The sequence below is a fragment of the Mytilus californianus genome, unplaced genomic scaffold (genome assembly GCF_021869535.1).
Source record: "Mytilus californianus isolate M0D057914Y unplaced genomic scaffold, xbMytCali1.0.p SCAF_4, whole genome shotgun sequence".
In the NCBI taxonomy this organism is placed as follows: Eukaryota; Metazoa; Mollusca; class Bivalvia; order Mytilida; family Mytilidae; genus Mytilus; species Mytilus californianus.
This window is the reverse complement of record NW_026262690.1, coordinates 67,134,317-67,160,277: the sequence shown is the minus strand read 5'-3', so window position 1 is coordinate 67,160,277 and position 25,961 is coordinate 67,134,317. Positions and strand designations below refer to the sequence as shown.

The 25,961-nt window shown below is 31.8% G+C and overlaps 1 protein-coding gene across 2 annotated transcripts in view; it reads left to right on the top strand.

Moving 5' to 3' along the window:
- Positions 1-25,580, top strand: part of LOC127738408 (methanethiol oxidase-like) — a 36,758-nt gene extending 11,178 nt beyond the window's left edge. Inside the window, exons 1-11 of one of the 2 annotated variants that reach the window (XM_052249648.1) lie at positions 3,255-3,360; positions 4,003-4,169; positions 6,503-6,688; positions 10,742-10,862; positions 11,237-11,413; positions 18,871-19,052; positions 19,696-19,774; positions 20,010-20,131; positions 22,919-22,984; positions 24,208-24,353; positions 24,822-25,580. In XM_052249648.1, coding sequence (XP_052105608.1) covers positions 3,336-3,360; positions 4,003-4,169; positions 6,503-6,688; positions 10,742-10,862; positions 11,237-11,413; positions 18,871-19,052; positions 19,696-19,774; positions 20,010-20,131; positions 22,919-22,984; positions 24,208-24,353; positions 24,822-25,011 — 1,461 coding nt within the window. In that variant the 5' untranslated portion in view covers positions 3,255-3,335 and the 3' untranslated portion in view covers positions 25,012-25,580. Of the gene's footprint in view, positions 1-3,254; positions 3,361-4,002; positions 4,170-6,502; positions 6,689-10,741; positions 10,863-11,236; positions 11,414-18,870; positions 19,053-19,695; positions 19,775-20,009; positions 20,132-22,918; positions 22,985-24,207; positions 24,354-24,821 lie in introns of those variants that run through there. The other variant, XM_052249649.1, reaches the window with a different exon arrangement.
- The last annotated feature ends 381 nt before the right edge of the window (positions 25,581-25,961 follow it).

Genomic DNA, 25,961 nt, shown 5'->3' with positions numbered 1-25,961 from the left:
GTTGTTATAATGCTCACACGTGATGTATATATTTGGCTTTTTAAAATTTAGGTATCGATCGTACTTTATGAAATTTTTTCCCAGAAACATATATCGCGCTCTGAAATCGGTATCATGAATGCGCTTATCAAAACTACCACTGATAGATTGTTATTCCCAAGGGTACCTTCCGCCAAGTAACTATAGTGCTTCGTTAATTGAATGACTTGAATGATACATTTTTACTATTCACATTAATTTTTGGAAATCTGTTTAAATTTTGACTAAGTTATTGTAAATTAAAGTTTGCGAATCTCGTGATTTTACTAGTCTTAAAAAAGTTAACACAATATTTCATTACCACGACAAAATTGTTAAAGAAACTGTTCTTAAGCGTTAAACAGTCTTACAATAAGCTTGTGTGAAAATGCTCAGTCTATAACTGAATGTGTTCAAAGATTGTTGATTGTTGTTTGCTTAGCGTCCAGTGGCAAGTATTCAGGGCATATCCAGGACGAGAAAAAAAATTAATTATAAATCCAATATGTGAGTTATCAAACTGGTTCGACAAGAATGAAGGATTTGAAATAACAACGGTCACTGGAGTGTGTTAGCTGAAAAGGGAAATTGATGTAAAAATAAAGAGATGTGGTATGATAGCCAATGAGGCAACAAACCACCATGCAGAATCCAAATGCCTCGCAAGTGGATTTACCGTACGACCTTTAACAATGAGCAAAACACATACCGTATAGTCAACTATAAATAACCCCGAAATAACAAAGTGTGAAACAAATCTAACGAGAAAAACCAAGGGTCCGAATTATGACAAACAATAAACAAATATGAAAGACAGCAACCAACGACCAGCACTGAAATAAAGGCTTTAAATTATCGTTGAACTTTGCTTGATTGTCAGGTGGACTATGAAATTAAAGGTTTCATAACTAGTGAGAATTGGTTATCTATCGCTTGATATCAGCTCGAGTTATTTAATTCATTGAAAAGCCTGTTTAATCAGTGTTCTTTTATTCACAATATGCCAGCTTATAAAGAAGTTATTGTTAAGCAAACATAAATGTACTGGATACGCACTTTAATTGTCCAGCTCGTAATACTTTTTACAGAAGTTAATCTGTTGAAAACATTTATCTTATGTAACAACTAGGATTGCCTGTTTTCCTACCGACGCTCGCTGGTTCTCACCGGGTACTCCGGATTCCTAAACCAATGAAATATGGCCTCCACGATATTACCAAGAGTGCTAAAAGTGGCGTTAAACACCACCAATCAATCAAACAAATGTTACAGTATGTACACCTAGGTATTGAAACTTACGTTGTTATTTATCATTGGTGTGCAATGTTTAATAAATACATCGTACATGTATTGTAAAAACTAATAAAATATATGTGGATGAATTATATAGTTATTACATCCTTTTCCCTAAGTGTTTGTAAACCGTTTTAAAGAACCAGTTTAAAATACACTAACCAAATACAAAAAAGTAAACACTTACTTCAATTTTATTAATTTGCATTCAGTAATATTTCAAATGCATATGTTTGCCAGTCATTATAAAAGTCAATTCAAAACATAGATATTTATACATGTAAATGATTTTCTCTTTAAATTAAAGAAAAGCTGACAGAATTTAAAGTATTTTTACATGCTTGTACATACACATGTATGATAATACAATAAAACACAAATAGCTGTAGCCATGTTTTTTTTTTAATTTAATACGAAGGCCACTATCACTCCTATATAATTATACAATTATCTATTTTATTGTTTGTATTTAATGCCCTAGCCCTTTAATGTAAATGTGTTTGTGCAAATAAATATGTTCTGTTGTCTATCTTTATGCGTAAAAGCATAATGAATCATAATAATGTATATTGGACAATATCTAAGAAACGGGGGTTCTCTGTGCTCGAGTTTAAAAGCGTGAGGATTGGTATCTGAAAACTTGTTATACCACGCCACATTTTTATTTTCGTGTCAGGATTCACGCCAGGGGTTGTCTTTTGTTATATCTTAAAGTTATTTGTCAGTAAGGCAATTCTATGAATGTTTTTATGAATTCTAGGGATTCTAAGGTTATCAGATTGGAGACTTGTTAATTGAGTCTTTTGATTTTGTTTGTGTCGTTGGTTTGTTTTACCCTAAAAGTATAGTCTACATCACCTTTTATTGACAATTTAGTACAGTTTAAAGAAATAGCAAAGAGTTATTGTATTGTATCAGATGCTTTAATTTTAAACAAAATTTTATGTATTTCTAAAAGTAAATCGTTATTGTCCTTTAGATCTATACCCTGTATAAAAACGTAAAAATAAATTAGAAGAGTAGAAAATATAATAGTGTGTATATATGATATCAAATAAGATCAAACTAAAGTGCAATATAGTTTTATCATTTATGTCAATTTTTTATCTCAAAATAGAAATGTGTAATGTACTGGTCTCATAATTATGAAAGTAGATTAAAATAGATACGACTGGTTAGTATTGTCACAAAAAACATTAAATGTTTTATTTTACTCCATGATAACTAAATACTGTACAAGACTGAACTTGAATTAAAAACAAGAGTATATAGCCATTAGGACATCATGCCCCACTCGTACTATCACATTTTCACGTTTAACGACACGAAATCTGTGTCAAATTGGCAGATATTTTCAAAAGCTCACATCATTGTAAACTGCCTTGTGTGACCACAACTGTATTGAAACTACTTTAAAACTAAACTTGAACACGATACGGGACGTGCGGAAAGATCAGAAAATAATACCCCCTGCCCCTCCCCCATATCGTAGAAAGGCATAAAAAGTGATTAATATTTTGCAAGTGTTTTCAACTTTACGCAGTTTTGCTTAGAATACTGATGTATAAATCCATTTTTTTGCAAAAACTACAAGTTTGTTTGGCAATCATCTATCACAATTTACGTAACTTTTTTTTATGCAATCGAACAAATTATTCTGAAAAAAATGCTTAAAAAATAATGGCAAATAGTTTGTCCTTGAAAGTTACAAAGTTGCACAGGATTTATTAAACAACTTTTTTGGTGTATAAATCTAAAGCAAATTTATGACAAAAGCAGTCTTCAACCCGCCCTCTTTCGTTCGACTTAAGATAGAAAAAGACTTGAAGAGAGGTTTATTACTCATATTGTTCCTCTTCGAAAAAAAAAATATTACAAAATGAAATAACATTGTATTTGTACCCAGTCAGTCAAATATTATATTCATAACCAGTCAACCATTTATTATTTTTACATCCGGAACACAATTTATTTTTTTACGATTGGTTCATCTGCTACCTGTAAGAATTTACACTTTCTTTAAAATGTCGGACTGTGAAGACGAAACTGGTGAGTTCTAGTTAAAATATAATGTTTAATTTTTCTATAGACCGCTCTATAAGATGTGATTGCGAATGTCTATAGATCATTGTGTAGCACTTATATTGAATAACATGGATGTTTTCGTTTAATATCCGTAATTAAAAAAAAATCGGCAATTGATGATATTAAAAAATACGTCTGTACGATCTTCTTTATGAGTTTTATCTAAGTTTCTCTGTTGTTTTTTTTTGTTTTTTTGTTTTTGATTACTGTTATTGTTACAAAGATGATTCATAAATAATTTATATCGTATTAGCTATAATTTGGTGTGCACATATAGTGTTTTGAACAGTATTATTTTTTCTCCTGTCAGGTAAAATAAACCACATTTTAAATTACATAATTTTAAATACATATCTTAACAACGTCCTGAAATGCTTATATATTAATAAATCTGATGTATTCATTACTTTTTTGACTGTTTGAATGGTATGGAGTATTGGTAGACATGGAATATAACCAAATGTATCGATATTTTATTGGTAATTATCTTTGCTCTACACTTCAGTCTAGAATTTTTTTTTTGTACAGTCACACTACCATGAGTTCTAATATACATTTTTCTCTTAAATTTATATCGTTTTAACACATTTATATTTTTCCCTACAGCTTGTTGTGGAGGACCTGGATATGCCTCACCACTTTCTGCCATGCGGAGTGGGGCTAGGGAAACTTTGGTATATATTCCCTGTATCATCCCACCAAGCAGACGAAATGTTGAGCCAGATTACCTGGTAACAGTAGATGTTGATCCAAAATCACCTACTTACTGCAAGGTATATTCATACTTTGAATCATATTTGCGACAAAAAAAACAGCTTTTTATACGACCGCAAAAATTTTCGAACGTACAATGGTATGGCGATGTCCAGACAATAACTTGAACCTAAGTGTACGGATCTCTATGAAATTGTACCACAAAGTTTCATACCACAATAGAAAGGTTTGGATTGATTTTGGGGGTTATTGTCCTAACTGTTTAGGAATTATGGGCCAAAAAAGGGGCCAAAAAAATAAGCATGTTTCTTCTTTCAGGACAATATAAATGTAAAAGTGTATGGAACTCTTCGAAATTTTACCTAAAGATTCCATGCCTCAAAAGGAAGATTGGGATTGATTTTCGGGGTTATTGTTCTAACTGTTTAGGAAAAAGGGACCAAAAAGGGGCAAACAAACCAAGGATTTTCTGATTACCGGACAATTCAAGGTTTTGTAAATTTATTTTTACACTCACATCTCTCTTTCTGGTTGATCGAGATGTTTCAAATTACCTGCGCTACGACCGAGAATGTCAAATGAATACTTGGTAAATTTCTTATGCCTGCTATTGTTCAGACAACGAATCTTCTTCAACAATACTGCAGATGCAACATGCAGGTAACACAGAACAAAATCTTCTGTACTTAAGGCAAAATCCATTGTTTTGTAATGGCAATCGGAAACGCAGACACACAGCTGCTGTTCACGATAGCAAAACCATTGTTTTGGTGGGAATCGGGAACTAAGATCCTATTAATATCTGATAATAGGATTTGAGATAGTGTAATGAAGGTTAAAAATGTTCACAATATTTATTGAAATGCATTGTCAATATTCATATGTTATGTAGGACAATAGTATGATAAGTATGAATTAGTATATTTCCCAGTTTTAAGTTTGAAAGTGACAATAATACCTTAATCTGTTTTCATAGAATTTCTAATGATACTTTGTCAAAGGTATCTCAAAATTAGGTTAATCTTTTTTTCAGATGTTTATCGAAGTGTAATGTTTTGTAAAAGATGTAGGATCGGGTATTCACAATACAGACTTGTAACTTATACTATTTTGCTGACCTTTTGTGTCGAATAGAATTGACGAGAAGAGCACTGAAAAAAGCAGAAATTTATTCTTGAGATTCCCATGTATGATTCCGTTCCTCTTTGAGAAATACCCATTTTAATTATCTAGTAATTCGTCATTCGATGTCAAGACTTAAATCTTAGGCTGTGGACTGGTTTTACTGTTCTATGTGTCAATTAAAGATAATTCCATCCTCTAAATTAATGGAGATTTAGGTTAACGTCAATGAAACAGTAACCCAACAACACACAAAACAAAGACATCTAGTAAGAGGTCAACATACGGTCTTCAAAAATAGACAAACTTCCATACTATATGTCAAGCTCTAACTAACCAAGGGTCTAGACAAGTGTCGAAACAAGTCAACAGAGACTATATGCGGTCGACCCCCAACGACTCAAAGAAATAATTAAGGAAACAAACACTTACAGTTTGTCTGAATTTGGACAGGCATATGAACATGTTGCTAGGTAAAAGTAGTCTTTTATGGGTTAACCTTCTATTTTTAATCACAATCTGTTGAAACACAGAAGGTACACGAAAGAACTTACGATGGAATCATTTAAATAAAAAAAAACACGCTTAACACTGTAATACAGGTGTCATAGACAACAAAAACACAGCTTCAAGTAAAGTTATGATTATAGTATAACTATTCGCTGTATTCGAATATCAAAAATAAGACAACGCGTGACCGAACGACTCATGGATTAAACGAGTGCCCCACGGTCCAGTCTCGATGTCTTTTAGCGTCAAAACATCATTCTGTATGCCAGTAGCAATGTAATATTTTAAATTGTAGCCACTCATATATATAATATATATATTTACCAGTTTCTGGTAATTATATGCAATATATATATATATATATATAGCTATTGTTTTGCCATCAACATTATGTGAATCTCAATGTTGAGATTTAGAGAATACCAATCACATTCTTTCGGCATTGTTACGTTAATTTATTCAATTATTTTCAACTGATACATGATTTTGCAACATTTTTTTCCCGAAAAGGGTGAATAGCAATTCTTATTTCTATCTACTAAAGTATTAGCTGCATACAATTGCATAACAAATTATTACTGAACACTTGCGCATGATGGCGTTTAATGGCTTTTTAAATAAAAACTACTTTACTGACAAAAGTATTAACTAGAAGGCCATGCCAAATCAGATGAATGGTTTTAAAGGATGATTCATGCACCGATGTTTCAGTTACAAAATTTCTTGGATATTTAATTTTATCTTTGATTATCTTTTTAAGGTTGTCCACAGACTGCACATGCCAAATGTAGCGGACGAACTTCATCATTCAGGATGGAATGCATGTTCCAGTTGTCATGACGATCCATCAAGATCTAGAAATCGACTTATTCTGCCATCAGTAAACAGTAGCAGAATATATGTGGTTGACACAGGAACAAATCCAAGGAAACCTTCACTAGACACGGTAATTCGAAAACATGTTAATGCGATATGAATTTTAACCCTGAATTGTACATGACCGACACACGGAGTCGGAATTTTAACTTGCTAGTTCACAAGGGAACAGTTTGCAGGAAGACTTGTTACCCTACCGATACACATTATTCTGACTCCGAGCCGACCAAACTTTGCTTTTACTCATCAATCCCGCTTGCTTAGCGGAGAAAAATGTAGATAAAAAACATTTGAAAACTGATATTTGTTAACCATTTTCGCAAATCACGCGGTGTGTGTCGCAACAAAACATGAATAAAAGTCATGTGAGACGAGTTTCTGGTAATTATAATGTTAAGGAAGTTAATGAACCAATATATGTGTTGTGTACAAGTAGTTATCATTTTGTACAAATTATAATTTCTGCAAAAAATGCTTGTACAAATTACAATTGAACAAAATTTGACTAAAATTCACTTATAACTTGTACAAAGGATATATGATAATTTAACATGATACAATAGATGGCCTTTTATATACTTTCAACAGTAATACATTTTAATTGGCTTAAGGAAAACATTTTTTTGCATTCAACTCTTTTGGAATGTTCATTATTTGGGGTCAATTGTTTTAATGAGTTGTCAAAGATATATATCGCCGGTGTTTGTGAACACTTAAAAAAAGGTCGTTTACTTATTTGATGAAATAGTGTAAACATGGCCAGCATTGTTGATCAGCAGGATACATTTGTCCTAGAAATTCTGAACCTAGTAGAGAATAATACATGAAAGCACAATCTTGTATTCACCAAGGATTATTTGTAACACATTGGAACAGATGTAGGAATTTTTACAGGATATTTGTCTACAATTCAAATTGAAGCTGTTAAAAACACATGTTTATTCGCAGCAACGGTTCATGAGCTTCAACTTTCGCTACGTGAAGCATTTAAAAACCATTAAAAAACTGGTGGTCAGGGGTTTCTTTTTTTATAAATGCAAAGGAGTTCAGCTCTCTGTAATAGTTTAAAATTCTGGAAAATTTATTGATAAGTTACATTGAGAATGGAAATGGGGAATGTGTCAAAGAGACAACAACCCGACCAAAGAGCAGAAAACAGCCCATAGCCACCAATGGGTCTTCAACACAGCGAGAAAATCCCGCACCCGGAGGCGGGCTTCAGCTGGCCCCTAAACAAAAATGTGTACTAGTTCAGTGAAAATGGACGTCCCACTAAACTCCGAAACATATAAATGAACTAAAATTAAAAAAACATACAAGACTAACAAATGCCAGGGGTTCCTGACTTGGGACAGGCACAAAAATGCGGCGGGCTTAAACATGTTTTGTGAGATCTCAACCCCCCCCCCCCCCCCCCTTTACCTCTAGCCAATGTAAAATAAACAAACACACAACAATTCGCACAGTGAAACTCAGTTTAAAAGAAGTCCGAGTCCGATGTCAGAATAGGTAATAGAAGAAACTAAGCAACAATGACAATGATACATAAATTAACAAAGGACTACTAGCAGTTAATTACATGCCAGATCCAGACCTCAATTAAACTGATTGAAAGATTGCGTCTTCATCATATGAAAATCAAGCACAATGCCTCCCATTAGGGGTTTAGTATCATACCATCATAAAATATATGAGAAGAACATAACCCGTATCATGTCAACAACTGGTTTTAGAATAAATGTGTTTATTTCCGATGCAAAGACACTATGAGTGAATTAATATTAATTCCAAAATAATTATGCGATCTTTAATGACCTGACGACAGTATCGTAACTATATCCCTTCTGAATAAGTCTGTTATTAGGTTTGGTTAGCTTTTGAGGTGATTGACGGCATTTTTTTTTTGCTTTGTATAGAACATTCCCATAAAAGATTGGATGTGAAATACCTGATCGTATACGATGTCTGCATGTTGATTTGTATTTACGAATGATGTCATTGTACCGATGATAAAATTTAGTAAATGTTTTGACTAGTTTGTGATATCGAAAAACCTGGTGTAATTATTTTCAGTAATACAGAGATTTCTTTCGTTAAAATCATACACGAGCGAATCGAACAAGTTGAGATATATAAACACCATAAGATGGTGACAAGGGAACGTCACCATCTAAAAATGGATAATTAACAATAGGAAATGAAAAAAAAACATCTCTTTTATCGGAAATTTTGGTATTAAGCTTCTCGTTAAAGATATAGATATCAAGATCCAGGAAAGGGATGTATGATAAAAACTAACCCAATTAAGGTTACGGGGGTTAGTTAGTTCATACTGAAATATCAGTGAAAGTAACTTGAACCTAAGCCATGCGCTAAAGATGGGTTAGTTTTCATCATACATTTATTATCAATTTTCCAGAAATTAAAATTATTCCAGATTCAAATAATTCCTTGTTTAAATGTAAAAGATGTTGTGCAATTCCCGATCCCACAATTCTATCACATTTTCAAAGAAATGATACAGAACTATTTTTGTATTTTGTAAGGTTTACTGTGTGGTCATTTTATAGAAATGCTATATTGTGTATCAATGCTTTTTTTTTTAACCAAGTCCATATTATAAATTTTTGTACAAGTTATAAGTGAATTCTAGTAAAATTTTTGTACAAATGGTAATTTGTACAATATAAATAAGAAGATGTGGTATGAGTGCCAATGAGACAACTATCCATCCAAGTCACAATGTGTAAAAAGTAATATAGGTCAAAATACGGCCTTCAACACGAATCGTTGGCTCACACCGAACAGCAAGCTATAAAGGGCCCCAAAAAGACTAGTGTAAAACAATTCAAACAGGAAAACCAACTGTCTAATCTATATAAAAAACGAGAAACACTTATGAACCACACCAACAAACGACAACCAATGAAAAACAGGTGCATACAAATGCAGCGGGTTTAAACGTTTTAACATTCACCCTAACCTGAAACAGTGGTATAACATTACAACATAAAAAGACACACAATAAAATATCAATTTTAAAAGTCTTAACTCGATAAAAAGACAATACACAAAAACAAGTAAGTATACACTGAACGAATAAGTTTGATCTATCACACAATATAAATAAAAAAGATGTTTCAATGTCAAAAAGACAACTTTAACCTAGGACAAAATGGCGTTAAATAAAGTAACGTACACAGGTAAATTCAAATATAATAATTTCGTTGTTAGGAGTACAGAAACATTTTTTACAAAATAAATTTGTTATTCATAGTACGAGTACAGAAGTGATATTTTTTTTTCATACTAAATACTTATCAAAGGTGGTACATATTAAAAATAGTAAGACGAGATATAACACAAAATAAGTAAACATGCACTTTTTGGACGAATTACAATTACAAAATGATAACTTGTACACAACATATGCATATACAATTATTACGAATCCATTAGATATCATCGACAAAACAATATTTTACTCTGTGATTGTTGAATTGCTAATTCGGGTTTTGGTGTCGAGGTTAACCGATCGTTACTATTGATACAAACCAACACAGAATCATGGAGCACGTGAAAAATAAGTGAAATAATATAGCGATATCTATTCCTTTTTAATATGTACTTCATGCTTTCCAATTTGTTTATTAAACTTTGTTACAACAGTTGTTAAAAGAGTCGGTGTATTAAGAAGTTTTCTTTCACAATCGGTTAATACTAATAGTTATTTATTTCACGTTTGTTTACCTTTTATTTTATCACGGCTTTTCCCCTCGCACTTGCGCTGTGCGGTTGCCGAATTTCTAACGAAATGTGCCAAAGAATAGGTCACTGCAAACGGAAACGCTGTCGGCGAATAAGAGTACGGGAAGACAGTAAATCGATAGCAGTACATCTCTGAATATTTGGATAAAATAAAAGATTTTCTTTTAAAATAAAGTCTATGTGCACGTTTTTTTTATAGTAAAACTTCAAGTGTATAAATCATATTCATTTTTTTTTGTTAAATTTGAAATGCCATATGACTTTAAATCAGCGGAAGTTTATTTTAGTTTACCAAAATAAAGATTTCAAACTTTAAAAATAAAGTATTACGTATTAAGTGTTATATTTTATTAAGAGTATTGAGCCATGGGAGATGACAGAAAAATGTGGCATGTCAGCTCCTCACACAACACATTGTCTTGGTTCCGGTGATATAATGATCAGCTGTATGGGAGATCCAAAAGGAGACGCCAAAGGTATGTTCTATACAACAAGATAGATTTTCCCCAAAAATTTATTTGCATATTTAATGGCATCTATTTGTCTAAGATGAAAAATCTTTAAAATCGTTTATTTAAGGACATTAAATTCATGGATGTTGTCGTGAAAAAAACTAACTACAAAACAGTAACATAAAAAAATACACTATAAAAAAGGTGATGCGGTATGATTGCCAATGAAACAACTATCGTCGTTTTTTTTAAGTATAGAGATTACGATAAAACTGATTACATAACTGATAACACTAACTGCAGTTTCCTTGACGTGCAAAACAAAAACTAATAGGGCAGTTTCGGTCCCTATATTTCTGTATGTGTTTTCTGAAAATATTTCTATTTATTACTTTAAGGTGGTTTTGTTTTGGTCGACGGCAAAAGTTTTTCAATTAAGAAAAAATGGGAACGTGAATCTATTGAAATGGGTTATGATTTTTGGTATCAGCCGTATCATAACGTTATGATCAGTACTGAGTGGGGTTCACCAAAAGCATTTAGGAGCGGATTCAATCCTGCGCATGTGACACAAGGTAAGACATAAGGGCTGTTTATACAACTATATTTCCTATTTTAATATTTAAAATGTGTTATTGCTATTTTGATGCATACTAATGACTTCAAGCTACTATGGCAGCAGTAGTTTACGATATTCAAATCGTTTCAGAAGATACAAATCATGATAACAAACAAAAACTGAAAAAATCGCGTGATCACCAAAAGAAACGAGACCGGGTGGTCGACAGAATTAGCGCCTCCTGCAATGAGAATGTACACTAAGTCAAAATGTCACAAAGAGCTTAGGAAAAGAGGATGGAGGTTCAAGTCTATTTTCTGAATACCACAATGTCTACAGAAGAAGTTTTAATTACTTATCTTTACTTTATCAAAGAACAATACAAGTTCACCTTGTGTGGTATTATTAGGAAAAGGATATAAACAATTTCAGGCCATCGAAAGGTTATTTTTTTATTCTTCCCGATTCTCTGATTTTATCAAGTTGAATATACCCCATGCTCTTTTTCTTTGTATTTTATGATGGCTTTTGTTTTTTTTTGTGTTAAATATGACAATGAAATGACAAGAAAAAGGAAATTATAAGGAAAAATAAAATCATATACACGCTCAACGATTTAGGACGCATTTATAGCTTTACAGTGGCCATCCCTCTTCACAAGCGTGTCCTACATCGCTGATACGAATGTATTTAAAAGAAGAAGACTTTGATGAAATATGCACACACTCATAATGTACAAAAAGGTGTAGCTTTAAATATATTCAATATATGGAATGAAAACAATATCTTTTTGAAACAAGGATAACAAATGATCATATGATTTAGCCCTTTCTGTCCCTCGCTGCGTTCGCCAAGAGTAACATATACAATTATAGTCGTCATTCGTCCGTCCGAAACACAGAAATACCAAGAGAGCTTTTTCTAGAAAACTTTTACACTCAATAAGATAATTTGTCATAATATCCTCTGGACTCTCATGCAATACTGTCAAAATAACTACTATGAGATTTTATGCCAGATTGCTTTCAAATTGGATAGGATATCTTGTCAGACCATTATTAAGATTTGAAAACTTTTCGTCGACAATTTCTGGACTAATTTAACATAATGACAACTTGTGAACGCAACTCTTTTGCGACCGTCTGACAAAATGCTTTCATAGTTGGAGTGTTTCTCATAATGCGCAGTTGACCATACTATTCAGTTATTTCGATTTGACAATTTTAGCGGGATTGATGGATTTACATTTAAAAAAATATTGTTTATAAGTAGCACCTTGTGAACGCAACTCTTTAAAGATGGTTACAAGAAACATTCTAACATAGTAAGATTGTTTGTCATCATGTGTAGTCCACCGTACTGTACTGTCATTTTGATTTGACATCTCCAAGTTTTACGTTAGTAATCCCAATGGAAATTTTACCATCCTTAGCTTATTGCTGCATACGTCCGCCTTGGGGTTGTATTTCACACTTACACAGCAGCTTGTGTAGAAATTGTAATTTTTTTCTTCTAAACTTGAATTACACGTTGATGTATTAACTTAGTGACGAAACTTAGTAGAACTTATTTCTACTTTTTTTTCGGTTTGATATATGTAATTACATTAGCAAATGTTGTATATAGAGGAAATTAACTTCCTAAAGTAGATAATCATTTAGAACACATCAGTCTTTTATGTATATAATGTAACTTGATAATTGATGTATATGAAACAAATAGGTTAATTGTAGTATAGTAGAACTTTTTAATTTGATATTGAAACAAAGTCTTTAATTACTTGAACTAGACATAGGGATTGCTTTTCTGGCGACGGCTGCGGTGATGACGGCGTCAACAATTGTTAAGTTTTCTGCTTAAGTTAGTTTGATAGAAACTACATCATTGATATAAAGTTGCATTACTATCAGTGCATATCAGGTTGAAGACTATTTTGAGGCCCTGCTCCCTTGGACATGGTCCAGTGACTTTGAATTAATTAGCAATTTTCAATGTTAAAGGGGCATTAGCTACGAGATATAAAAAAAATATTAAAATATGATTATGGTTGTTCAATCTTTAATGAAAGTGAAATAATAATTCGCTTTTAGCAGCCAGTTTGGTTCAATTTTGTCAAAATAAGTAAAGAAACATCGCTGATGAATTATTCACTTGCAAGTGAATAATTCGACCTCATTGAATCTGTATTTATGTGACCTTCAATTAAACCCCTTATCTAGAGTTGGGTTATGCATGAATTAGGCGTGTTCATGAAAATGAAACAAGGGTAAACCATTTGTTTGACTGATTCGATCCACAAAAACTCATTCTTATAAGGTTAACACGATGATTAACATATATTTGTAACCAATAATATGAAATCAAATAGACCTAGAAAAATCCAATTGCGCGAGTTAGCTATCTATTTATATCTATATTTATGTTTACATCGGGTTATATGACCGTCGGCAGTCTTCGGAGGTCACCTCGATGGTTAATTAGATGGAGTCTAGACTAAAATACACACGAAATGCTGATACATATTATCGAGCCATGCATTGTTAATTGTTTATTTTAGACTTTTTATAACTTGGATAAACGTTTTAGTTTGTTATAAATCAAATATGCGAATTTGAGTTAAATCGGTGAACCTAAATTTGACAGCTAATGCCACTTAAAGTTTTCTGCCTAAGTTAGTTTGATAGGATCTACTTGTGATAGATCATTGAAATTTAATAGAAAGTTGCATTACTATCAGTACACATCAGTTTGACGACTATTTTAAGGCCCTGGCCCCCTAGGACATGGTCCAGTGACTTTGAATTAATTAGCAATTTTCAATGTTAAGTTTTCTGCTTAAGTTAGTTTGATAGGATCTACTTGTGATAGATCAATGCATTTTGTATGAAGTCGCAATACTATCAGTACACATCAGTTTGACAACTATTTTTGAGGCCCTACCCCCTAGGACATGGTCCAGTGACTTTGAATTAATTACAAATTTTCAATGTTAAGTTTTCTGCTTAAGTTAGTTTGATAGGATATACTTGTGATATATCAATGATATTTTGTAGGAAGTTGCATCACTATCAGTTCATATTAGTTTGACGACTATTTTGAGGCCCTACCCCTAGGACATGGTCCGGTGACTTTGAATTAATAACCAATGTTGCTGCTCATCAAATTGTCTTGATCTGAATTATATGCTGCCAGGCGAGACATATCTTTGTGTCAACAGTTTATTAATATGCTGTACTGTTACGCCACTTTCCCAGGTAATGGAATGGTTGAGTCACACATATGTTTAACCCTGCCTCATTCATTAGGTGCCTGAACCTAGTCCAGAGCCTGCAGTTCAGTGGTTTCCGTTGGTTGCTGTTTATCATTTTTTTAGTTTACTGTTTTAAGCATAAATCAGGTGGTTTGTTTTCTCTGTGAAATTGTTTCAGACTTTGTGATGCTGACCCTTTTATAGATTACTATATGCTAAGGGTTTTGCTCATACAGTGCCCCATAGTTGTTAACATCCTCGTTATGTGTTCTCTGATAGATAGTCTCTCATTGGCAAACACATTACATCTAGTATTTTATAGTCTTTATTTCAGAAACGATTTTCGTTTGTTTTTCTTTCTTTTTTCGGATGCATGCTAAAACATCTGAATGTTTGTTTTAATATTGACATATTTCCGAAACATTGTAGAGAGGGGAATAAAGAATGCCCGAACAAATTTGGTTGATACTAAAAGATTATTAGAGTATTTAAATAAATATATATAATGATACGATGAAAATTTGGAAACTATGCAGGAATTGCCCATTAATGTATTGATCGCAATTTTTGTCCAATTGTATATATTTGTTTTTTTCTTTTACCAAATATTGTCGCCAACTGGCCACCTTTTTTGCCTGAATTTGAAAAAAAAACAATTCTACAAAAATGAAGTGATTTACAGGCAAGCACGGCCATAGAAAGGAACAGACAAAGATCAGGGAGACAAACGAAAGCAAAAACGTAGACGCGGAAAAATGTTTCCCTTCGCCTCGTATTCTAAATGAGAGGCGAAAGATACTAAAGTGACATTCAAACTCACAAGTAGAAAATAAACTGACAATGCACTGACAAAAAAAGAAAAAGACAAACAGACAAACAAAAAATACACAAAACACAACATAGAAAACTAAAGACTGAGCAAAACGAACCCCACCAAAAACTGAGGGTGATCTCAGATGTTCCGGAAGGGTAAGCAGATCCTGCTTCACATGTTGCACCCGTCGTATTTCTCATCTAAGTTCAACCCGGTAATAAGTCTAATTGGTAGGTCACATTCGGGGAAAAGGGGACGGGACTGTAGTTACGACATTTGGAATATATCCGCTATCATCTGTGAAAGGTTTGAAATAATGCAATCCTTTTTTAATGTTTTTGCGTGGAAATTATCTCTATTATTTATATATTTCTAAACATTTTTGCCAGGTTACGTTTACTTGTTTTAATAAACTCAATTTCCTGGTGTTCTTTAAGTTAATCTAAAAAAAACTCATCAATGATAACAGGCTTAAAAAGTCTTTTCGGAAAACTTGTTTTTAAATCAGTGTGCTTTAAATCGTTTAAATTTCTAGTCTATCGTATCTTCTCTATTTTTATTGTTCTATTGACACGTTTTGTTGTGTGTGCATGTGTTTTACGGGTTTTATAACAGTATAAAGCATTGTTAGATTTGTGACATTTAGAGTACACCGATAATTAAGAATTTTGAAAAGAACCGAACGCTTACCTGCTTACCAGCTAAGACATCTTCTTTTCAGCAACGGGAAAAAAGCGCCGGAATATTGTTACATTAATGATGATTTCCTTGTAGATTCTGCAGACACATAATTTCCCATCACACAGTCTCAGGAAATCAACAAACTTTTTTTATTTACATGATAAAGGGATGTGGGGTTTACTTCATTGTTATAAAGAAAATAATTGGTGATTGAATCTTAAACTAAAGTTGGTCACATCTTGCCTTTTAAATTTTGAAGCAGAAATGAAAAATGATTCTAGAAAAATTAGGTCAATGTACAAATCAAGTGTTAAAAAAGTATCGTTTCCTTTTGCAAATGTATAGTAATTGACACCATGATTTATACGGTAATATGAGGTTCAGTGTTGCTTTTATTGGAATTGGGTATGATTTAGAATGATTGCTGTAACGCTGATATTTAGTTTGTTCTTAATGACGACATGCTGGTAATGTCACTTGACATGACGTAATAACAGAGTTGCTACTGTTTGATTTATATCGATATTGAATGATAATTCATGTTCTTATTGTTTTTTTTTCATTTTGCCCGAAAAACACACCATATTTTAATATCGGATTGACTCTTAAGGTGAAAAACAAAAACAAAATCTAAATGTATTTAATTATGTTCAATCAGCCTACGACGGCAACTCTAAAAAAAAAGATAAAAATTTATTGCGTCTTACCGTCCTCAAAAAAGAGGCGGAAGATACCAATAGACATTCCAGTCTCATAAGTCGATTGAAACTGAGAAAACCATGGAAAAAAAGGAGTCGACGAAAAGACAAACAAAATCTTAAACACTACATAAAACAGTAAAACAGACCGAGCAACACGAAGGTGATCTGAAAGGGTAAGTAGATCCTGCTACATTGGTGGCATTCGTTGTGTTAATCATGGTTAGTTCAAATTCAATAAAGAGTCCCATTCGATGAAACCGAACAAAAGAGGACAGAATTGTTTTTACGAAAAATGGAATAATATGTGTTTATTTCATGTTCGATTGGGTAGATGCGCCCAACAAAGTCACCAGACTTTAAAGAAAGTATTTAGTGATAGTACATCATCTTTATAGCGATAAAGAAGTTATAGGATAATGCTAGTTCATTTCCGAAGAAGATCTTGTATGAAGTATGTCTAATATGATTAAAGGAATAAGTCGGTAAGAAGATGAGCAAAGTTATTTCCCATAGGAATGCAGATCGTTTGTTGAAAAACACGTCCTGCAAATTTGACATATATGTGGTCAATGAAACAAATCAAGCATCCTGATGATGTCAGACTCAGAAATTGTTTTGTTTAAATCAGAGTTATTTTTAACAAAGTATGACGTATTCCTTTCTAAAACATATTTGTATCTAAGTTGGCCATTCTTGTAAATGAAACAAATTAAGACTAATTCTTTAAGTCTGTCTTGAAGTTTAGAATTGGTGTTACTATTGTAAAACTTAGAGATGTCAATTGTTTGTATACTGTTTCAAGATGAAAGAGACTGCGATTATATGTATTCTAACAGATATTTGGAGTATTTAAATATCTACGTTGATTCACGTCGCATTGGGAGTAGTTATTAATAGACATTATTATACGTAAAACACATGAAAACTCTCAAAACACATTTTGATTAAGTAGAATTAAACTTTGCCAGATAACTCTCCTTTTTTTCATAGGGTTAACATACTATTTTTGTGCTGTCCGTCGGGACCAAACGTTGTCAATTGCGTGTATGCCCTTTTCCAGAAGGATTTTTCCTGGCTGTTTTAAAGACCGTTTCCACAGTGAACAAAAATCGAAAGATAACATAGAAATGTAATACATTTGTTTTTCAAATTGAATCATAAAATGTATGCATGTAGTAATGAATGAGATGGGTCAGGTGTTGCCTATACAAGAGGACGATTCGTATTGCCATTATTATTTTTTTTTGTATCATAAAAAAACAAATAAGTCTTTTTTTTTATTCAAACCATTTGTTTCGGAAAATTAAATTGAAAAGGATTTTGCACCTGAAACTGTAAAATTTACCTTCCTTTGATTCAGACAGGGCTTTGTGTTTTAGTTTGTGCCCCCATCGATAACTGCGCAAGATTCACTAGTATAAATTTTTCTAGTCCTCTATTGTTTATTTCTATCAGATTCATATTAGAATATTTATTAGCACAACAAGGTTTAGCTTTCGAAAATTTCAAATCCATTATGAATTGGGACCGTAATGTTATTTTAATAAGTTTGATTAACAAAAACTCATCAACGATAAAGCTAAATAACTTTATAAAAATGAAAGTGTGAAAGTGAAATGAACAAAGACATATTATTACCACAAATAAGTTAAATTTATGTAAGAATAAGTTATGTCACAGATTTCGTTTTTCATGTACTATCCATAGCTAGACGTTTAAAATGCTAAATGATTCGTAACATAATGTGCTGAAATTTCAAATCATCAATCCGAAAACAGGATTTGTATCGCTTGAATGATCTATTATATAAATTTAGGTCATCTTGCTCCTAACGTTTCTGTATACTTATACAACCCTGACGTTTGAGCGTATCCCTATGGATACAAATATAGAAAAGCGCTTCAGATGCACGAAATTTATAAATTAATTTTCATTTACAAACATATATGATGCGTATGATATGGCATACACTTGTACTAAAACAGTAGTGTAATCTAAGGTAAAATATAAAAGCTTTTTTTATACAGGGTTATATGGACGAAGTTTGAACGTGTGGGATTGGCAAAAACATGAAAGAATTCAAAGAATTGACCTTGGAGACGAAGGTTGGATCCCACTCGAGATAAGATTCCTTCATGACCCGGAAGCAACAGAGGGTTTTGTTGGATGTGCTCTTAGTACCAATGTATTTAGATTCTGGAGAAAACCCGTTAGTACAAATAGTTTTTAATGAGTGTAGTCGTGTTATTTGCTTCAATTCGTGTTGAATGATCTTTTTTTTTCTTTTAATTTCTTTTAATTGCATTCCCTTTCTTTGATTGAATCGTATTTTTATCATTTTTTCCGTCTATACCTTTAGGAATAACGGCTTTAATATAAGAGTTAACCCTTTCAGGTTCTTATTTTCATTGTCGAGATTAAAGTGACTAACAAAAAAATCTTAGTACACAACAAGTATTCCCGATGCACAAGTACAAGTACACATATACAGATCAATGAGTAATGACAAAATGTTAAGTGTGCGATATCAAAACATATATTCATGAAAGCATCAAATGTTATATATCTTAAACAAACATTACAAGAAAATTCAAATTGCTCTTGATAGAAAAAGTACATTTATTCGATTGAACGAGAATATTTAAACAAGCTGAAAAAAATTCAACCATACAGTAGGAGTGAATCACAGATCTGTTTATTCAAAGGTAGTAGTGGTTTTACACAAACAAAGTAATAAATGTCCTATTTTATAAATTTCTTATAGAAAAATTATCAAAAAGTAATTCCATGATATTTAATATCCAAGTACAACATTGCATAATAATATTGATTGTCAAAAATGTTATATACAGGATGGTAGATGGGACGCTGAAAAAGTGATTGATGTTCCATCTAAAAAAGTTCAGAATTGGGCCCTACCGGATATGCCAGGTTTGAAAGGATTTTATCCCTTTTTTCTTAAATGATTTCATGAAATTTTAATTTGAAAAAGAGATAGGACATTTTTGATTTATGTCTCACAAAACTAACTTAATTTTAAGTATCTGTATATAATAATATATAATTCCTTAAATAATGAGTGTGCTCATTAAAGAATATGGTAAAATGAAACACTAGTTGGCACATACATGAACAAGTTGTGATCGAGTTACAATTATTTTAAAAGGTTTGATCACAGACATCTTGCTGTCATTGGATGATAGGTTTATATACTTCAGTAATTGGATACATGGTGACATTAGGCAGTATGACATCACAGACAGACGCAATCCAAAATTAGTTGGTCAGGTACGGTTTGACATGGTTTTACTTAAAAATTTCTCAGTTATTTATAATTGAAAATGTTTGTATTTGTTTTGTTTTAAACAATATTCATGGAGATCGAAATTATGATGTCTTTCAATTACAAATGTTGCAATAACAATAAAGGTACAAATTTTACTGCACCAGATGCACGTTTCGACAATTAATGTCTCTGGAGTGATGATCGAGGTCAAATTATTTTAAAATTCAAAACCTATTAGAAACGATGAAGAGCTGATAAAACCAAAATGGACCTAAAATATATGCAAATTTGTGAAAATAAGAAATAAAATATATAACTACAATTAACTAGTGAATATAACATTTCAAAAAGTTTTCCAGAAGCAATACTATTTAAATGTAGTTGTAAACATGGTGATAGATAAGGAATATTAACCATTCTTGACTCTATAAAAAATCAAGAGGTATGCTTTATTATATTTATTTCAAGATAACAATACATAATTATCCATAGAAAAAAGAAAGTTAGAACGATGTGGTTTACATTGTTTTTTTTTATTCATATCCTGAACAATTTCCTAAAGTGACATAAATTAAGGCAACAGTAGTTTTCTTGTATTTAAATCTCTTAAATCGTTTAAGAAGACAAGTCAAGGTAACAAACTAAAACGCAGGGAATCGCATGAAATTTATAACGAGCAAGACAGGTTGTGTAGACAAGGTTAGGGTCTCCTGCTATGCATGTATCATCCACAATGCGAATTAATACTCAGTCAAAATGTTACAATCTGACAAACCACACAAGCAGTTAAATTACAGATTTAACTATTATGGTATATTCTCAGGGTATATTAATATCTTAGACTGCAGAAACATGTCGCTAGTGATTTAAGACACAGACATATCGCATCGGCCCACACATTCGTAACGGTAACCGTAAAACTTATGTTGTATCGATTTCAAGCCCCCAATTGTTAACGTTTTTACCTATTATGTCTGTTTGTTTTGCTCACACATTGTTGTCAATATAATGGAATTCTATGCGACTGTCATACAAGTGAGAGGTTTAGCTAGCTACAAAACCATGTTAAATCCGCCATTTTCTACATAAGGAAATGCCTGTACCAAGTCAGGAATATGACAGTTGTTTTCCATTCGTTAGATGTGTTTGAACTTTTGATTTTGCCATTTAACAAAGGACTTTCCGTTTTGAATTTCTCAGTTATTTATAATTGAAAATGTTTGTATTTGTTTTGTTTTAAACAATATTCATGGAGATCGAAATTATGATGTCTTTCAATTACAAATGTTGCAATAACAATAAAGGTACAAATTTTACTGCACCAGATGCACGTTTCGACAATTAATGTCTCTGGAGTGATGATCGAGGTCAAATTATTTTAAAATTCAAAACCTATTAGAAACGATGAAGAGCTGATAAAACCAAAATGGACCTAAAATATATGCAAATTTGTGAAAATAAGAAATAAAATATATAACTACAATTAACTAGTGAATATAACATTTCAAAAAGTTTTCCAGAAGCAATACTATTTAAATGTAGTTGTAAACATGGTGATAGATAAGGAATATTAACCATTCTTGACTCTATAAAAAATCAAGAGGTATGCTTTATTATATTTATTTCAAGATAACAATACATAATTATCCATAGAAAAAAGAAAGTTAGAACGATGTGGTTTACATTGTTTTTTTTTATTCATATCCTGAACAATTTCCTAAAGTGACATAAATTAAGGCAACAGTAGTTTTCTTGTATTTAAATCTCTTAAATCGTTTAAGAAGACAAGTCAAGGTAACAAACTAAAACGCAGGGAATCGCATGAAATTTATAACGAGCAAGACAAGTTGTGTAGACAAGGTTAGGGTCTCCTGCTATGCATGTATCATCCACAATGCGAATTAATACTCAGTCAAAATGTTACAATCTGACAAACCACACAAGCAGTTAAATTACAGATTTAACTATTATGGTATATTCTCAGGGTATATTAATATCTTAGACTGCAGAAACATGTCGCTAGTGATTTAAGACACAGACATATCGCATCGGCCCACACATTCGTAACGGTAACCGTAAAACTTATGTTGTATCGATTTCAAGCCCCCAATTTTTAACGTTTTTACCTATTATGTCTGTTTGTTTTGCTCACACATTGTTGTCAATATAATGGAATTCTATGCGACTGTCATACAAGTGAGAGGTTTAGCTAGCTACAAAACCATGTTAAATCCGCCATTTTCTACATAAGGAAATGCCTGTACCAAGTCAGGAATATGACAGTTGTTTTCCATTCGTTAGATGTGTTTGAACTTTTGATTTTGCCATTTAACAAAGGACTTTCCGTTTTGAATTTCTCTTGGAGTTCGGTATTTTTGTTATTTTACTTCTTTCTTATAACTCTGTTAGGGCAGTCTTTTTTGTGAAAGCACTTCTATTTTAATGAACTCGATATGTAAATACAATCGATGGACAGTCTAAGATCTTTAGATATCAGGTCGTCGTCTATTCTGAAACTTTACCGATTGTAACATTTTTACGCAAATGATATATCTTAAAAGTAAAAGAATTACAGCTATCTGAAGTTAAAGTTACAGACGACAAATTTGTTAAAGAACAATCAAGTGCTTTGAAATTAGTTAACAAAGGTGTGAAAGAAAGATTCCATGGGGCAATCAAAATAAATTGTTCATTTATGGTTATCATAGGAAAGTATTTTCCCCTATTTAGGGATATCTGTCTTTTTGTCTTCTTCAAAATAATGAGTATCACTTTTGCTGTACATAAAGGTTTGGCTTGGTGGAAGTATCCAGAATGGAGGCAAAGTAAAAGTTACAGAGGACAAAGAAATGACAGTAAGTGAAGAGTGATTATTTTAATGAATTTTCTATTTAAATGTTTTATGACTTTAAAAAAAACTATTAAAATGGCATTATTTGGCTCCTAAAATTGTAAAAATAGTAGTCTTAATTCAAGCGCAGAAATATTATTTGAAATATCCTTATGACGTAATAAACATACAACAATTGATATATTTGGTAAAAAAAATAGTCCTTGACTTAAAGTTTTCGTTAAGATTAGAATGACACAGTCTTATAAAAAAGATATTTGACTAACGTCAACAACGGTGGCATATAATTTCTTACTACCACTTCATTTTATATCTGGTGGATAGTTGTCTCATTGGCAATCATACCATATCTCCTCATTTTTATTGAATAACAAATCATTTGGCAAAAAACAAAAATTTCTAGGTTTATAATATTGTAAAAGACTCATAAGTGACACTCGAATCAAACAAAGTTAAAAGACCAAATAAAGTGAAAAATTGAAGAGCATTGAAGACCTACAAATTCCAAAAGATTATTGCAAAAATACAGCTAAGGGAATCTTTTCTTGGGATTGACAATCTTTAGTATTTAGAACAATTCAATTTTATAAACAGTTGATTTATATCAATGATATTTCATGTCAACACAGAAAATATCATTTGTGTCAAAGCCATTGCATCTATATCTAAAGCCGACCGTGCGAGACCCTTATGGTTATTTAATGTCATAAAAAAAACCTAGTATATATTTAAACAATTATTGGAAAATCTAAAAGGAGGACATATCAGGTTTGCTAGAAGTAAGATGTCATTAAGCAAAAAAAATGGCTTCATAATCATATAATGACATTACCAACAGTATCAATTTTACTGCACTAGATGCGCATCTCGGCAATTTCTGTCTCTTCAGTGATGCTCGAGTCATAAATATTTGAAAATTCAATTCCTTATAAAAACCCTGAAGAGTTGATAAAACCAAAACGGACCTCAAAGTATATAAGTACGTCTGTAAACAGATTCTTTTTCTAAATTAAAAAAAAAATTACCTATCTTATTGAAATTTCAACACTGATTTCTGGTATTAAACATTCAATGTAAGTAATTTTGATATACATCGCATTCTAAACTCATTCATACTAAAAGACACACAAAAGCGTTTTGACCTTTTAGGTAAATCATATGGGACAAATTAATTCTAGGGTGAATAAGACAAAAACGTTTTCGTTCTAATTTCATATTATTTTACAGAGACAACCAGACCCAGTCTACGTGAAAGGGCGTTTGGTTAGAGGTGGTCCTCAGATGATTCAATTGAGTTTGGATGGAAAGAGGTTGTACGTAACATCATCTTTATTCAGTTCCTGGGACCAACAGTTTTATCCTGAATTGATTACGTAAGAAATAACTATTATCTACATTTGAACACACTTATTTGCTTATTTCATGGTTGCTTTTATGTTTAAGTTATAAGAAAGTCAAAGAGAATACGAAATAACATGCAAACTAATCGCGTTTAATTACCACACATTTATTATTAATCAACAACTAAATCAAAATCGTGTTGCATTTCTGATTGATTGTTTTTGTTTATTCATTGTATGTTTGGCACTTTTGCTATTCTTAAAACAAATAAGTCAAATTAAAACTAGACATAGGGACCAAATCTACCCAAAAAATCCAAGAAACAAACACAAAAAATTACTAAAAACAAACAAGATTTAAAACATTTCTGAACTGGCTTAATACTAGTATTTGATTTGTCCTTGATGAAACAAAGAAAGATGAGACGATATATGAATACAAAACAATCAAAGATTTAAAAAAAAATATATTTTCAAAAGTTCTATTCCTTTCTTTAACAGGGAAGGTAGTCAGCTTTTTAAAATTGATGTTGACACAGTTAATGGAGGTATGACGTTGGATAAGAATTTCTTGGTTGACTTTGGAGATGAACCAAACGGACCTGTTATGGCACATGAAGTCCGATATCCCGGAGGAGATTGCAGTTCTGATATCTGGTTGGCCAGCACGGCTGGCAAAAATAAGCTGTAAAATTTTACGCAGACATTTTACCTGACATTCTTTGATAGTTTAGAAGCAAAAGTTACTTTTTATAATTTATAAAATGAAATTGCTGTTGCTTGTTAGATATATATTTTATACAGAAGCTTTCATATTTTAAAAATTAAGGGCCAATGTATGTTGTTGTATGTATTTGTTGCAACTAAAACTTTACAGGATAAGTATTTTTTTTCAATAAATTAATTATCATTTTGTTTAACCCAGTAGTCACATTTATGTATCGAAATGCAGAATAACTAACTTTGAAACGACACAGAAATGAAATTGATGTTGCCTGTAACATATATCATTATGTAAGGTCTATTGTTGATATTTTTATTTAGTGGCCAATGCATCTTCTATTATCTAATTGTTGTAGAGTTATCTTTACTGGATATAATGTTTTTCATAAATTACAAATTTTATTTTTATACTGTATCGAAACACAAAGTAACTGAACATAAAAAGTTATTTATAAAAAATACAATTAGATTCTGATGTTGTTTGTATCGTATATTATATGACATGTACATTTAAATACATAAAAGAAGTATTTTCAGTTTGCGAAATATATCTTTAATATCTCATGGTTCGTGCTATGGTAAGTTTTGGTTTATGTCATACAAAACGTCATTGAATATCTTGTAAGTGTCAAAAGGACGCGAAAGAATGGAGATTACATCAGAAGAACAGATTTTATATTCAACTAAACAAAATCTTTCTGGTAATATACATGTAGATGCCTAAAGAATGAATCAGAAAGATTAATGTTTAACTCGGTTTCCAAACATATGACATGGTACAAGTTCAATGAATGTGATAGTGTTTGCTGCCTAAATAAATAACACAAAATATAGAAGAAATTTAAGTTGGCAATCAAAATTAAGTTAAATATTGAGCCGGCCAACTTTGGATAAATATATGATGAGTTATATTGGTGA